The sequence below is a fragment of the Protopterus annectens genome, chromosome 2.part2, assembly GCF_019279795.1.
Source record: "Protopterus annectens isolate FY-2018-M chromosome 2.part2, PAN1.0, whole genome shotgun sequence".
Taxonomy (NCBI): Eukaryota; Metazoa; Chordata; order Ceratodontiformes; family Protopteridae; genus Protopterus; species Protopterus annectens.
The window spans coordinates 690,222,105-690,237,779 of record NC_056730.1 but is presented as its reverse complement, the minus strand read 5'-3'; the positions used below and the strand labels follow the sequence as shown (position 1 = coordinate 690,237,779).

The 15,675-nt window shown below is 36.3% G+C and overlaps 1 protein-coding gene across 2 annotated transcripts in view; it reads left to right on the top strand.

Moving 5' to 3' along the window:
* The window catches only part of LOC122795767 (DELTA-thalatoxin-Avl1a-like), a 93,532-nt gene extending 80,109 nt beyond the window's left edge, over positions 1 to 13,423 (top strand). For both annotated transcript variants that reach the window (XM_044064089.1, XM_044064088.1), the window contains one exon: positions 12,600 to 13,423. In XM_044064089.1, the coding sequence (XP_043920024.1) occupies positions 12,600 to 13,008 (409 nt within the window). In that variant the 3' untranslated portion in view covers positions 13,009 to 13,423. The remainder of the gene's footprint in view (positions 1 to 12,599) is intronic.
* Positions 13,424 to 15,675: the final 2,252 nt, after the last annotated feature.

Sequence of the window (15,675 nt, the reverse complement as noted above, 5' to 3'; positions counted from 1 at the left end):
CGATAGCCTAGTACCAACCTATGAACCTATAATATTTTTTCTGAATATGCTGATATTTTCAGTGATGAGCTTAGCAAACTTCCAGTTATATATTCTATGAAGTTAAACCATGAAGTAAGCCCAGTTGTCAGACCAGCACAGAAAGTTTCAGTAGCAATGCAGAGCAAAGTAAAAGCAAAACTAGACAGAATGGTGCATTTAGGGGTAATTGCTCCAGTAGAAGAACCAACTGAATGGTTGTTATTTATGGTTGTAGCTCATAAGAAAAGCTCAGATGATAGTCGAATATGTATTGATCCAAGAGATTTAAACAAAGCACTAAAGTGACCTCATCATCCGATGTGTACAGTTGAAGTAGTAGCTGCTCTTATGCCAAATGCCACTGTTTTTTCTGTCTTAGATGCAAAAACATAATTTTGGTAAATTTTGTTTGATCAAAAATCTTCATTGCTAACCACTTTCAGTACACCACTTGGAAGGTACAGATTTTTGATAATGCCATTTGGAATAAAGTCTGCCAGTGAAGTCTTTCAACATGCAATGGAACAATTTTTTTTCTGGTTATTCATATGTTATTATAGTCAATGATATTATTGTAGAGAGCAATAATAAAGTCAAACATGTTAGAAACCTCAGAAAAGTTCTACATTGTGGTCATCATAAACTGAGTCTTAAACTGCATCCTGAGAAATGTAAATTCAGGCTGAAAGAAGTTACTTATGTGGGTCATTTGTTTAGCAGTTCTGGCTTACAACCAGATCCATCCAAGCAACCTGCAGTTCTTGAAATGCCTATTCCAGATGATGTCACAATGTCTTATTGATATGAACACCTATTTAGGCAAGTTTATCCACAATTTAAGTGAGCTTTCAGCACCGTTATGTGAACTGACATGCGAATATGTAACTTGGTCCTGGTTGGAACAACATCAAACATCATTTGATGTCCTGAAACAGAAAATTGCCAGTCCACCCACATTGAGATATTATGATGTTCACAAACCTGCAACTCTTTCCTGTGATGCTTCTCAGTATGATCTTTGGTGCTGCAATTGTCCAAGAAGGCATACCAGTAGTCTATGCATCGAGAACTCTAACCCAAATAAATATGCAGTATGCACAAACTGAAATAGAGCTTTGGGCAGTTGTGTTTGCATGTTCGAAGTTCAGTATTTGTATTTATGGTAGATCTATCCAAAAAGAGGGTTTGGAGGGTGGCCTAATGGTTAAGGTGTTTGCCTTACAAACACAAGGTACAGGGTTTGAGTCTCACAGGGCATAATTGGCTAGGCTTAAAATGGCTTGCAAGGGCAGTTAGCCTAGTACTAATCTATGAACCTATGAAAAGAGACTGATCACCAACCTGTAGTGACTATTTTGAAAAAGCCAATGTACACAGCCCCAGCACAATTGTAGCACATGATGTTAAAATGACAAAAGTACTGTTTCAATATTGTCTACACAAAAGGCACATTTTTTTATCTTGCTGATACTTTGTCCAGATTGCCCAGAAAAAACAACTGAACAGCATGAAAATGAGAAAGCTGATTTTGAAGTTATGGAAGTGAGAAATTTTTCTTCCAAATGTCTTGATGAGCTTAGAAATCACATAGCTTCACATCCAGTTCTCCAGAAACTGAACCACTTTATCAGTCAAGGATGGCCTGCAAAACATTCTTGTTTACCACTAAACGTACAAAGTATTTTCCTTATAGAGACAAGATTTTGATGGAAGATGGTATCATCATGAATGGCCCAAAGGTGGTAATTCCAAAATCCTTACAACAAGAATATATCAAAATCTTACATTGTCATCACCCAGGAGCTGATTCGACTAAAGAAGGTCTGGAGGAATAGTGTTTGGCCTTCTGTGTCAAAAGATACTGAGAAGGAAATCCTAGCTTGTTCAATTTGTAATAGTACTAAACAGCATCAACAAAAAGAACCACTTCAGCTAAACCAGATTCCGGAATGATTATGGCTGACAGTAGCTACATATATTTTCAAATGGAATGGTCAGCATTACTTAGTATTAGGAGACTTTTATTCAAATTGGTTTGAGATTGACCTACTTCCTAACCTAACATCCAGTACTGTCATTGTGAAATTGAAGTGACATTTTTCTATCTATGGTAGTCCACAGAAAGTCGTTTCTGACAATGGTGTACAGTTTACAATTCAGCAGTTCAAAAGATTTGCTGAAACAAGGGGCCTTGTTCATGTTACTAGTAGTCCTGAATACCCACAATCTAATGGCTTGGCTGAACATGCAGTTCAAAGTGCAAAACAATTGCTGGAGAAATCCAAGAGCAACAATACCGATGTTTTACTTAATTTGCTTAATCTCAGAAATATTTCTGGAGACAATTTACTTGGCTCACTTGCTCAGAGATTGATGTCCAGACAAACCAGAACTACTCTACCAGTCAGTAAGAAATTGTTGATTCTAAGTGCTAAAAGCAACAAAGCAGTGAAAGCTTAACTCCTAAAGAAAAATTTGTCTCTAAAATCTTATTATGACAGAACCAGCAAACCTCTTAACCCATTGAAGGAAGGAGATGTGGTGAGGGTACAGATAACAAAAGTTTTTGATGGAGTAGGACTTGTGAAACATCTATGTGAGGAACCAAGATTATATCTTGTCCAGTCAGAAGGAATGGAATTTAAGCAGAATTGGAAACATTTATTGCCAGTATCCTAGCCAGTGTTACAGTATCCTGATCATAATGGAGACTCTGATTCCCAGAGTATATCGACAAGTGTTCCTGTTCCAGAGAACGTTGTACTTTCTACTCCTGTTCCTAAACAGTTCCCTGAAGAAACTATCAAAGATCATTTCCCAGTGACTGTCCCTGTTGCTAAACCCAGTTCTAACTATTATTTAACAAGCAAAAAACAAAGTGGAAAGTGTGCAAGGATCCAAACCAAAAAAAGCACACTCGAAAGGTCCAAATGACAATCCAAACCACGATTTATTGAAAACAAAACAACATATAAATAAATGCAAAACTTTTAATGCTTAACTTGATCACCGTGTTTTCATCTTACTAAGAAACTTCTTCAGAACAGAGTGTACTAAGAACATCCCCATATTTATATACTACAAAATACTCCTAATTAAATAATAAACCAATCACATTGCAGTAATGAAGCCATGTCTATAATACAAAAAGCACATAAAAATCATTAAAATCCAATAACTATATTAATAAAAATTGCTCCATGTTATAACATTACAAAAAAATATAAATATAAAGCTTAACTCTTAAAATTGATATTGTTAAAAATGATAAAATATATATGTATGTATGGAACCAAATCCATTTACTACATAATACTACCCTCTAGTGGCCATTATAATATATTGTCGCAATTTTGCTGCCCTTAATTTAAATACTGGTGCCAGGGAGACCATATGATTTAAACCGGGAGCTTTGTTTGCCTCTAAAACAATATACTCAAGCCTGATCTCCCAAGTTCCACCTCTAATATCCAAATCTACAATTTCTACAATAAAAAAATAAAACTCAGCCCCCATACAAATCAAAGTATGTTTAAATAAGGCATTAGTTGGTACCTTTTTCCTAATGTCATACCTATGTTTATACAGCCTTAGCCTTCATTTTCTCTGTGTTTTTCCCAAGTAGAATGCTGACATTTATTACACATAGCTATGTAGACTAATCCCGCTGAATTACAGTTACCGTATCCTTTACTATTAATATATCTATCTCTAGCTTCAATATAAGCTGTTTCCTCCTTTAATGTAACAACATTGCGGACAAACTCCACATTTAAAAGTGTCCCTTTTCTTATTATTACCTTCTTTATTCATGACACGTTTACTTTCTAAAACATTCTTTATATTGGGACCGTTTTGATATGTCCATCTTAAAGGTTGCTCAAACAGAATATTCAAATCTGAAATGCTGGAAAATTTAGCCCATTCCTTTTCAATAGTTTTCCTCACAATACCAGAATCCCCATCATAAGTAGCTACCAGTGCTCCTTCATATATATTGTTTATCGCATCCCTATTATTACTAACCTGGTCCATGTCATGTGCCCCAGTGCCCAATATGGGTGCAAATTTAGTGGATCTAAATTGTGTCACTTCATTGTAAACTGATTTTAATAAATCCTCAGGATACCCCCTTAATCTAAACATATTCATTAAATTCTCATTCATATCTATAGTCATCATCATCTGAAATCATCCTACTCATACGGACGAACTGGCCTTTTACCTGGCTTGAGTATAGAGAGCTGTTATTGGCAAATTGTCTTATAGGTAAACAAAGCTCCTGGTTTAAATGATATCGTCTCCCTGGCACCAGTACTTAAAATAAGGGCAGCAAAATTGTGACAATATATTACAATGGCCACTAGATGGTAGTATTATGTAGTAAATGTATTTGGTTCCATACATACATATATATTTTACTATTTTTAACAATATCAGTTTCAGGAGTTAAGCTTTATTTATTTATTTTATTTATTTATTTAACATTTGTTGACCGGGAATGTCCGACTAGGTTCCACAGAGCCTGTTTTCAGCGGAGGCCCAGGGAGAAATGCTCCAGATGCATGTCTTTGGAATGTGGGAGGAAACCAGAGTACCCAGAGGAAACCCACGCGAAAACCACAAAAACAAGCGCCAGCAACCAAATCCAAGGCAAACAAAGTTTAATAGATAATGTAAGCACCAAAACGCTTCGAGTGCTCCCCCAGCTTAAAAGTTTTCCCCCATTTTGCCAAATCCTCAATGTAAATACATTGTTCCTCATGCGAATATGTAACTTGGTCCTGGTTGGAACAACATCAAACATCATTTGATGTCCTGAAACTGAAAATTGCCAGTCCACCCACATTGAGATATTATGATGTTCACAAACCTGCAACTCTTTCCTGTGATGCTTCTCAGTATGATCTTGGAGCTGCAATTGTCCAAGAAGGCATACCAGTAGTCTATGCATCGAGAACTCTAACCCAAATAAATATGCAGTATGCACAAACTGAAAAAGAGCTTTGGGCAGTTGTGTTTGCATGTTCGAAGTTCAGTATTTGTATTTATGGTAGATCTATCCAAAAAGAGGGTTTGGAGGGTGGCCTAATGGTTAAGGTGTTTGCCTTACAAACACAAGGTACAGAGTTTGAGTCTCACAGGGCATAATTGGCTAGGCTTAAAATGGCTTGCAAGGGCAGTTAGCCTAGTACTAATCTATGAACCTATGAAAAGAGACTGATCACCAACCTGTAGTGACTATTTTGAAAAAGCCAATGTACACAGCCCCAGCACAATTGTAGCACATGATGTTAAAATGACAAAAGTACTATTTCAATATTGTCTACACAAAAGGCACATTTTTTTATCTTGCTGATACTTTGTCCAGATTGCCCAGAAAAAACAACTGAACAGCATGAAAATGAGAAAGCTGATTTTGAAGTTGTGGAAGTGAGAAATTTGTCTTCCAAATGTCTTGATGAGCTTAGAAATCACATAGCTTCACATCCAGTTCTCCAGAAACTGAACCACTTTATCAGTCAAGGATGGCCTGCAAAACATTCTTGTTTACCACTAAACGTACAAAGTATTTTCCTTATAGAGACAAGATTTTGATGGAAGATGGTATCATCATGAATGGCCCAAAGGTGGTAATTCCAAAATCCTTACAACAAGAATATATCAAAATCTTACATTGTCATCACCCAGGAGCTGATTCGACTAAAGAAGGTCTGGAGGAATAGTGTTTGGCCTTCTGTGTCAAAAGATACTGAGAAGGAAATCCTAGCTTGTTCAATTTGTAATAGTACTAAACAGCATCAACAAAAAGAACCACTTCAGCTAAACCAGATTCCGGAATGATTATGGTTGACAGTAGCTACATATATTTTCAAATGGAATGGTCAGCATTACTTAGTATTAGGAGACTTTTATTCAAATTGGTTTGAGATTGACCTACTTCCTAACCTAACATCCAGTACTGTCATTGTGAAATTGAAGTGACATTTTTCTATCTACGGTAGTCCACAGAAAGACGTTTCTGACAATGGTGCACAGTTTACAATTCAGCAGTTCAAAAGATTTGCTGAAACAAGGGGCCTTGTTCATGTTACTAGTAGTACTGAATACCCACAATCTAATGGCTTGGCTGAACATGCAGTTCAAAGTGCAAAACAATTGCTGGAGAAATCCAAGAGCAACAATACCGATGTTTTACTTAATTTGCTTAATCTCAGAAATATTTCTGGAGACAATTTACTTGGCTCACTTGCTCAGAGATTGATGTCCAGACAAACCAGAACTACTCTACCAGTCAGTAAGAAATTGTTGATTCTAAGTGCTAAAAGCAACAAAGCAGTGAAAGCTTAACTCCTAAAGAAAAATTTGTCTCTAAAATCTTATGACAGAACCAGCAAACCTCTTAACCCATTGAAGGAAGTTGATGTGATGAGGGTGCAGATAACAAAAGTTTTTGATGAAGTAGGACTTGTGAAACATCTATGTGAGGAACCAAGATTCTATCTTGTCCAGTCAGAAGGAATGGAATTTAAGAAGCGGAATTGGAAGCATTTATTGCCAGTATCCGAGCCAGTGTTAAAGTATCCTGATCATAATGGAGACTCTGATTCCCAGAGTATATCGACAAGTGTTCCTGTTCCAGAGAACGTTGTACTTTCTACTCCTGTTCCTAAACAGTTCCCTGAAGAACCTATCAAAGATCATTTCCCAGTGACTGTCCCTGTTGCTAAACCCAGTTCTAACTATTATTTAACAAGCAAAAAACAAAGTGGAAAGTGTGCAAGGATCCAAACCAAAAAAAGCACACTCGAAAGGTCCAAATGACAATCCAAACCACGATTTATTGAAAACAAAACAACATATAAATAAATGCAAAACTTTTAACGCTTAACTTGATCACCGTGTTTTCATCTTACTAAGAAACTTCTTCAGAACAGAGCGTACTAAGAACATCCCCATATTTATATACTACAAAATACTCATAATTAAATAATAAACCAATCACATTAAATGCAGTAATGAGGCCATGTCCACAGTACAAAAAACACATAAAAAAAATCATTAAAATCCAATAAATACATTAATATTAATTGCTCCATGTTATGAACACTACAAAAATTTTACAAAAATATAAATATAAAGTTTAATTCCTAAAACTGATATTGTTAAAAATAATAAAATATATATGTATGTATGTATGGAACCAAATCCATTTACTACATAATACTACCTTCTAGTGGCCATTATAATATATTGTCACAATTTTGCTGCCCTTAATTTAAATACTGGTGCCAGGGAGACCATATGATTTAAATCGGGAGCTTTGTTTGCCTCTAAAACAATATACTCAAGCCTGATCTCCCAAGTTCCACCTCTAATATCCAAATCTACAATTTCTACAATAAAAAAATAAAACTCAGCCCCCATACAAATCAAAGTATGTTTAAATAAGGAATTAGTTGGTACCTTTTTCCTAATGTCATACCTATGTTTATACAGCCTTAGCCTTAATTTTCTCTGTGTTTTTCCCAAGTGGAATGCTGATATTTATTACACATAGCTATGTAGACTAATCCCACTGAATTACAGTTACCGTATCCTTTACTATTAATATATCTATCTCTAGCTTCAATATAAGCTGTTTCCTTCTTTAATGTAACAACATTGCGGACAAACTCCACATTTAAAAGTGTCCCTTTTCTTATTATTACCTTCCTTATTCATGACATGTTTACTTTCTAAAACATTCTTTATATTGGGACCATTTTGATATGTCCATCTTAAAGGTTGCTCAAACAGAATATTCAAATCTGAAATGCTGGAAAATTTAGCCCATTCCTTTTCAATAGTTTTCCTCACAATACCAGAATCCCCATCATAAGTAGCTACCAATGCTCCTTCATATATATTGTTTATCTCATCCCTATTATTATTAACCTGGTCCATGTCATGTGCCCCAGTGCCCAATATGGGTGCAAATTTAGTGGATCTAAATTGTGTCACTTCATTGTAAACTGATTTTAATAAATCCTCAGGATACCCCCTTAATCTAAACATATTCATTAAATTCTCATTCATATCTATAGTCATCATCATCTGAAATCATCCTACTCATACGGATGAACTGGCCTTTTACCTGGCTTGAGTATAGAGAGCTGTTATGGCAAATTGTCTTATTAGGTAAACAAAGCTCCTGGTTTAAATGATATCGTCTCCCTGGCACCAGTACTTAAAATAAGGGCAGCAAAATTGTGACAATATATTACAATGGCCACTAGATGGTAGTATTATGTAGTAAATGTATTTGGTTCCATACATACATATATATTTTACTATTTTTAACAATATCAGTTTTAGGAGTTAAGCTTTATTTATTTATTTTATTTATTTATTTAATATTTGTTGACTGGGAATGTCCGACTAGGTTCCACAGAGCCTGTTTTCAGCAGAGGCCCGGGAAGAAATGCTCCAGATGCATGTCTTTGGAATGTGGGAGGAAACCGGAGTACCCAGAGGAAACCCACGCGAACACAGGGAGAACATGCAAACTCCACACAGAAGGCACCCCAGCCGAGAATCGAACCGGAGAACCTTTTGCTGTGAGGCGACAACATTAACCGCTACACCACTGTGCCGCCCAAGTTTATATTTATATTTTTGTAATATTTTTGCAGTGTTCATAACATGGAACAATTAATCTGCATTGGTGCAGCGGTAGGGTTGTTGCCTCACAGCAAGAGGTTCTCCCGTTCGATTCACAGCTAGTGTGTGGGGAGTGCCTTCTGTGTGGAGTCTGCATATCCTTCCCATGGGTCAAGTGGCATTCCGAAAGACATGCGTGAATGGGCGTGCCTTCATTGAAGGTTGGGCATTGAGCTGGCAACTCAGCACTGTGAAAATCTACTGCCAATCATTAGTGGACCAGAGTTCCGCTGAGGCGACCCCCAACCGGGAAAAGCCGAAAGACAACAACATAACATGGAACAATTAATATTAATGTATTTATTGGATTTTAATGATTTTTTATGTGTTTTTTGTACTGTGGACATGGCCTCATTACTGCATTTAATGTGATTCATTTATTATTTAATTAGGACTATTTTGTAGTATATAAATACGGGGATGTTCTTAGTACGCTCTATTCTGAAGAAGTTTCTTAGTAAGACAAAAATGCAGTGATCAAGTTAAGCATTAAAAGTTTTACATTTATTTATAAGTTGTTTTGTTTCAATAAATCATGTTTTGGACTGCCATTTGGACCCTCCAAGTATTATGTAACAAGGTCAGGCCATATATCAAGACCTAACCCTAAATAAGCAGCCACCTGGACTTGAGGATTGTTTAAATGCTTGTATAACGTGCATGAATATTCAATTGTTGTTTTTCATTGCATGCCGAATAAACAAAGAGGGAGGATGTAGATCAGAATGTGAATGATGACCCTTATCAGCCACTGTAGCTCAAGGGCATGTGCATATTAGTACTATGTAGTCAGCCAGAGTGAAAGCATGTAAGTTTGTAAATGCACAAATGAGACTGTTTGTAGTAGTAGTCAGTTTGTTTAAGTAAATGGTCCAGTTACAGATTCTGATGTGTTTGTGTATAATAATGCAGCTTAAACGAACACCCAGCCTCATTGTCTCATTTGAATATACGAGAGAAGTGACACTATCCACTGCTTCACTCCCTCATCAAAAACTTACTTAGTCAACTCACTTCCTCTATGATTAAATTAAATCTTGCCTCCTCTTTGAAATAAAACCCGCTTATTAAACATTTTAGACTAACCCAACAAAAATTGCAGGAACTGAAATAAAATACAGAAACCTCAACAAAAAAAAAAATAAAATAAGGGCACCATTTTAAATCAAAAGTGACTTCAGTGGTTGGAGTTAAGGCATTGTTTAACCTTTTCACAGCTCCTGACAACACACAGACTCGTATATGACCTAGAAAAATGCCCAAGTCTAAGTGATATTTTCCAATACTATAGATCCAGAAGATCACTGCGCTTCTCCAACAAGGTGCTGCTAATTGTAACTAAATCAAACAATAGTGCTAGAGTGCCCCTATATTTCTTCTCTGTGTCTAAAATCTGTAATCTCATAGCTTTCTCTGTCTTAGAAAACAGGTAGTATTTCAAACTACTCTTAAACGATTACCTAAAATATACTTGGATATTCTCTTGCGCATCTCCTGGGATAACCAAAATGCTGCCTTTCAACCTCATTTCCTGGGCCTCTCTACTCCCTCCTGGTGTAACCCCAAACTGGGCTACCTTCTCTTTATACTTCCAAATTACTCCATATGTTTATTGTCATCCTCGCATTTTGCAATTTTTTTTCTGCATAAAGCTATGTGAAAAGCTTGCATTATATATCAGTAATAAATCTGTTTTCATTTTCTTGTTCTTGTCCTGAGATGTACCAATGTATGACATCTCTACCAAATTGTATCTAAATTAAATTGACCTAAAATGTATTAATTATTGTTTTACTGTTTAATCTTTTCATTTTGGAGCTTTTCTCCCCGTGCTGCCTCTGAAATAGGCAGCTTGCCTACCCAGTCAGACCATCCCAGTAAACGCATACAATAAATATATATTTTAATATTTAATCTCATACCATCTTTTAATATGAGCAAAACATACTTTAACACACAGACTTATTTTTATCTACTTCACCTTGAAACTAGAGACAGCAAGGTTAACAGCATCCCATCAAAAAAAACCTTTAGTAAGTAAAAAATGCCTTCAGTGTAATGTAATCTAACCTAATACAGTCAAAACCAGCTCACAGGACTCAAAATATGAAATCAGAACCAGTTAACCCTCCAGATATAAATAGCTTATGGAAAAAGCGATGTCCCTCCTATGATCTTGCCTATCTCTTCACATGTATATCCCTCCTTTTTTACCCATCTCATACTTTAGAGTCTTCTAAATCCTAACATGTTGTTCCCTCTTAACAAGTAACCTCTGTATTACTTGATCTAATGTTATATTATAATAATCATCTGCAATTGCTTGTATTTCACCATCACTGCTAATCTCCTCCCATGCTTCAAAGACTTTATGAAAACACTCTCTACTTTCCCTAATTGGGCTAAATAAACATTTTGTTTTCTGCTAGTTACCTCTAATCTTGCCCTTCCAGTTTAGTTACTCTTCTTTAATCCTTCCTAAATCCCTTCAAAATAGGTAGCCTTACCTCTTTTCCCCTCCAGATTTATATTTGCCCTTTGAGAATACCCCTGAAGCCTGTTCTGGTACATCTTTAATATGTTTAAAATCAACCGACTGTTCACAAATAAGTCAGCAAGCCATTTTATCTCTAGGATAATGAGACTTTTCAGAACGAATTAACACTACTAAAAGCTCACTTAAATACTCAACGCACCAATTGATCAACATCACATGACTAATATGATCAATGATTTAACCCATTCCTCTTCAAATATGGTACAAAATCTTCCCGACTATTAAGTTCAGGTGGGTAGCATGCATTTAATTTGACTTGCCACAAGTATTCAAGCCAACTTAGCTCATCTTCTGCATTGAACATAACATTTTTTTTTTATTTTTATTTAACATTTGTTAACTGGGAAAGTCCAACTTTGAACTAATCCAATTTTCAGCAGAGGTCTGTGGAGAAATGCTTCAGATGCATTTCTTTATAATGCGGGGGGAAACTGGAGCACCCAGAGGAAACTCACACGAATGCAGGCAGGACATGCAGACTCTGCACAGAAGGCACCCCAGCTGAGAATCGAATTGGAGAACTTCTTGCTATGAGGCAACAACATGACTGCTGTACCACTGCACCGTCCAAAAAAATAGGCTAATAAAGTCAAACATCATGGCCCTTAACTTCATCTGATACTAAAAATTTGAAGTCCACAGCACAATTGCTTATTTTATAATGCTTTCCCAGAGCATTATTTGCATCTCCCATGTCTATTGCTCGCTTCTGTTCATACATTCTCTTATTTAATTCTCTAATTGTATGTGCAATATAAATTGAATTACATGATCTGCATATTACCTGCTTACTGAATTATTTGTGAATAAAGTCTGGTTGATTTCAAGCCGATTTTCATTTATTTTATTATTCATTTCGGTTTTTACTGTTTATTTCTGTTTGTGGAACATCTTTAATATGTAACTAAATTGACTGGAGCAGTACTACTCCCCACTTCTTCAACAAGCCCTTTATATATTTAATGGGATTAAAACATCACCCTGTATTCAAAATTACCCCAATTACTGCTCCCCCATATGACCACACCTACCCTCCATGATAGCTTGAGTCTTCTTCCCCAAACTAGAACACAGGCAATACTTTTGAAGGCTCCCCCACCCTGATACCACACCAGTGTGGAGCTATTTGTGTCACACTTAATATTGTTTTTTCCAATTTCCTTGAGTTAAACTTGGAGCAGGCTTTCTGTTTCTGGTCACTTTATTCCAAGACTAGTGTTTAGTTACAAGATGTTAAATGCTCAAAGAAAAGCGTATTGTCTAGCATATCTATGAATATCTGTATCTTACGTGCTGTTTTTACTTTTTGCCTTTGTAGTTACCACACCTCCAGTGGCCACAACTTTATTCCTCCTGCACCAACAATAAGAAGAAATAGCAATGATATATGTGCATTCATGAAGACGGCCGGCACAGCTTGTGGAAGTGTTGGTGTCCTGACTTATCAGTTTGATAATCACACTATCGCCATTATGTTTTCAAATCCCTTTGACTACAAAATGTATAGTATTTGGCATGGATTGGCGATCTTTGATGGAGTAAAGGTGGCAGATAATGAACTTTTCAATCACATGTACAATGATGAAGCCCACAACATGAAAAGGCAGAAGGTCGACCAGTGTGGTGGCTGTTTGGAACTTAATTGCAACGGCATATATGTTAAGGCAACCATGTCTTCCGCAGCTAAAGCTATAATGAAAGTAGAAGTCTGGGATGTGTCTGCCTAAAATGCAAGACATTTAACCAACAACCATTTATACAATGAAATTTTGCTTTATTTTGGTAGCTTACTTTTTACATATTATTTAGCCATGTTCATTGTAATAGCATTTGAAAATCAAAATATATACATTTTATTGAACTACAAGTTACAATAATTTTAATTCATATCAATATTTTATGCAGTACACCTACAGTTTTTCTTCACAATGTAGTTGCTTTGGAATTATTGGTTTAATGAGAAAAGGACTGCTGATTTACCAATTTAACATCTAATATAAAGTATATGATATACATGGTTAGTAATCATTTTCTAAAATTGTTTACTTTAAAAGTATTTGATGATGTGAGTAGTGCATTATATATTCAAATGTTTAAATCATATGGTACAGAAAAAAATAAAGTATCTAAATCTGTAATTTTTTTCACAGTTTATATTTTCAAATTGGTAATATGTGACTTAACAGATGTTCCAAAGTGAGTAATGTGTGTATAATGATTCCTAATCAGGCTATATAATATTTAAGGATAATTATGATTTTTGTAAAAGTAAAAAAGAGTATCACCTATTCAGATGACCAGCCCATTTACAGATTCCCGGGTCAGTGCTGATATTTTGAAGATGTTCCCTTTAACTGATGTACAGCTCTTCATTAAGAAAGTAGCATTGCACAGCACATGAAGCAATAATTATAAATGTATTTGTAGCTGATACCAGTACAGAACAGGCATCACAATTCAGCTGAGGTATGTTAATTAATAGTACTACAACCCAGCAAGTGCACAGAGCTGTACAGTTCTGATGATAAGGATGGCACAGCTACCTTTCTCTGGCACATCCTGACCTAAGGTCTTGCAATATAAAAAAATCTGGCTGCAACAATGCTTAGAATATCACATCTTTGTTTAATATGGCAATATGTTGTTCAGTGAGTTGTCATAACATGCCATGGCATACAATATCTATCAATACAGCATCTGGATTATATTTAAGCACTAATTACCAAATTGTACATTGTTGTAATAAGTTGCCCCAAGTTCTGTATGCTACTTTTTATACTTAGCAATCTTTTTTAGACTAAACAGAATTATCCAGGCTAGAATATTGTTTTATTAATACCACAAATTGCTGATCAAGAAAGTAACACTGAAATACTGATATACTAATCAGATGAGTTGGTTTACTTTGTATACTGTTTATATTTGTAATGGACATAATTAACCCATCAAGAACACTGATGCAATAATAAGGTAACCTTTTGGTTCAAAGAGCATAGATGGCCTCCGACAGTTCTGATACCTTCTGAATCAGCTCCAAATGGCTAGTTATCTCGTACCGGTTGTCAGGGATAAAAGTACAGCACTCCTCGTGGATTAAAGCACAAGTACCTACTTTAGTTGCAAGTACGAAGTCAAGAGCCATACGGTTTTGTAGGACCACAGCTCTCAGGACTGTCAGCTCATCAGTTACAAGTTCTAGTGCTGAAAAGGTTGCATTGCTCAGGGTTTCAAGGAGTTTTGACAGTTTTCCAGGCTCCCAAATTGATTTTATAGCCCCATAAGAGGGTATCATGCCAGCCCAAGAAATTACATCGTCCCCGTGGTCCATATATGCTAACCCTTTAGTGACATGGGCAAGATCATGGTGATAGAACCAGGATGCATCTGCCTTACCCGCAGGATTATGAGGAGCCTTTACTCCTCGAATATTTTGGATTTTTCCTCGGGGAAATGTATATACATGTCATATGGCCAGGACAAAGTAACCCAGGAAACAGTTGCCAGACCAATTTTTAGGTAGCCATTTGTATGCTCTTTTCCAGCAGATAAAGTAGCAGCCATCATTCAATATTACCTTTGGGATGTTTTCAGAAGTTTTATTGTGGATAACAGTGTGGAAAAATACATTGAAACCCAGGTTGTCTTGCATTTGAGTGTATTTAGAGAGATTATGTCTCTGCATATCATTTTCAAAGATCCATTCTTGCAGATGAAGTAGTTTGTGCATGCTATTTGGTCTCTTTGATATTGCTTTCTTTCTGGCCCTACCCTGTGGGCACAGTCTTCAATCAGAAAAAGACACTTCTTTGACCCTTGATTGATTTGTATGGAAGATGGAAGGATGGCATGGCAGACTCTTATGACAGAAGTATCACAACTGCTGCACCCCACCTTTTTGGATCCATTCTGCTTGAGACACAAAATGCCATGCTGGTGAAAGGCCAATGAAAGTAACACAGTCTTGTTAGGATGTGACAACAATCCCCAAGTGAGATTGGTTAAAATAGACTGATACATAGAAGTGTTGAGGGGGAAGCTGGTAAATAGAATGCCATCATGAGCAATGGGAATCACGGTGCAAACCCAACAATTACTGATATTAAAAGAGGAGGCATACATTAACTTAAAGGCATGATACGTGTTAAAGTTCGGGTACCAACTAGATGTTCGTTGGTGAAGATGAAGGTGTGGGGTGGTCACAAGACCGGTGAAGGTAGCTGAAAAAAAGAATGGCCACAACAACAAAATTAGGAGTACAAGAAGTGTGCTGCAAATACACATACATTGTTTCTGAGGGAATGCTGCTGCCCACAAGGAAGGTTGATATTGCAGTTGTACAGCCATGCCAAAGGGATGAAGTGTCCTGAGTGAAGAATCAGTTGAGTATGTCAGGA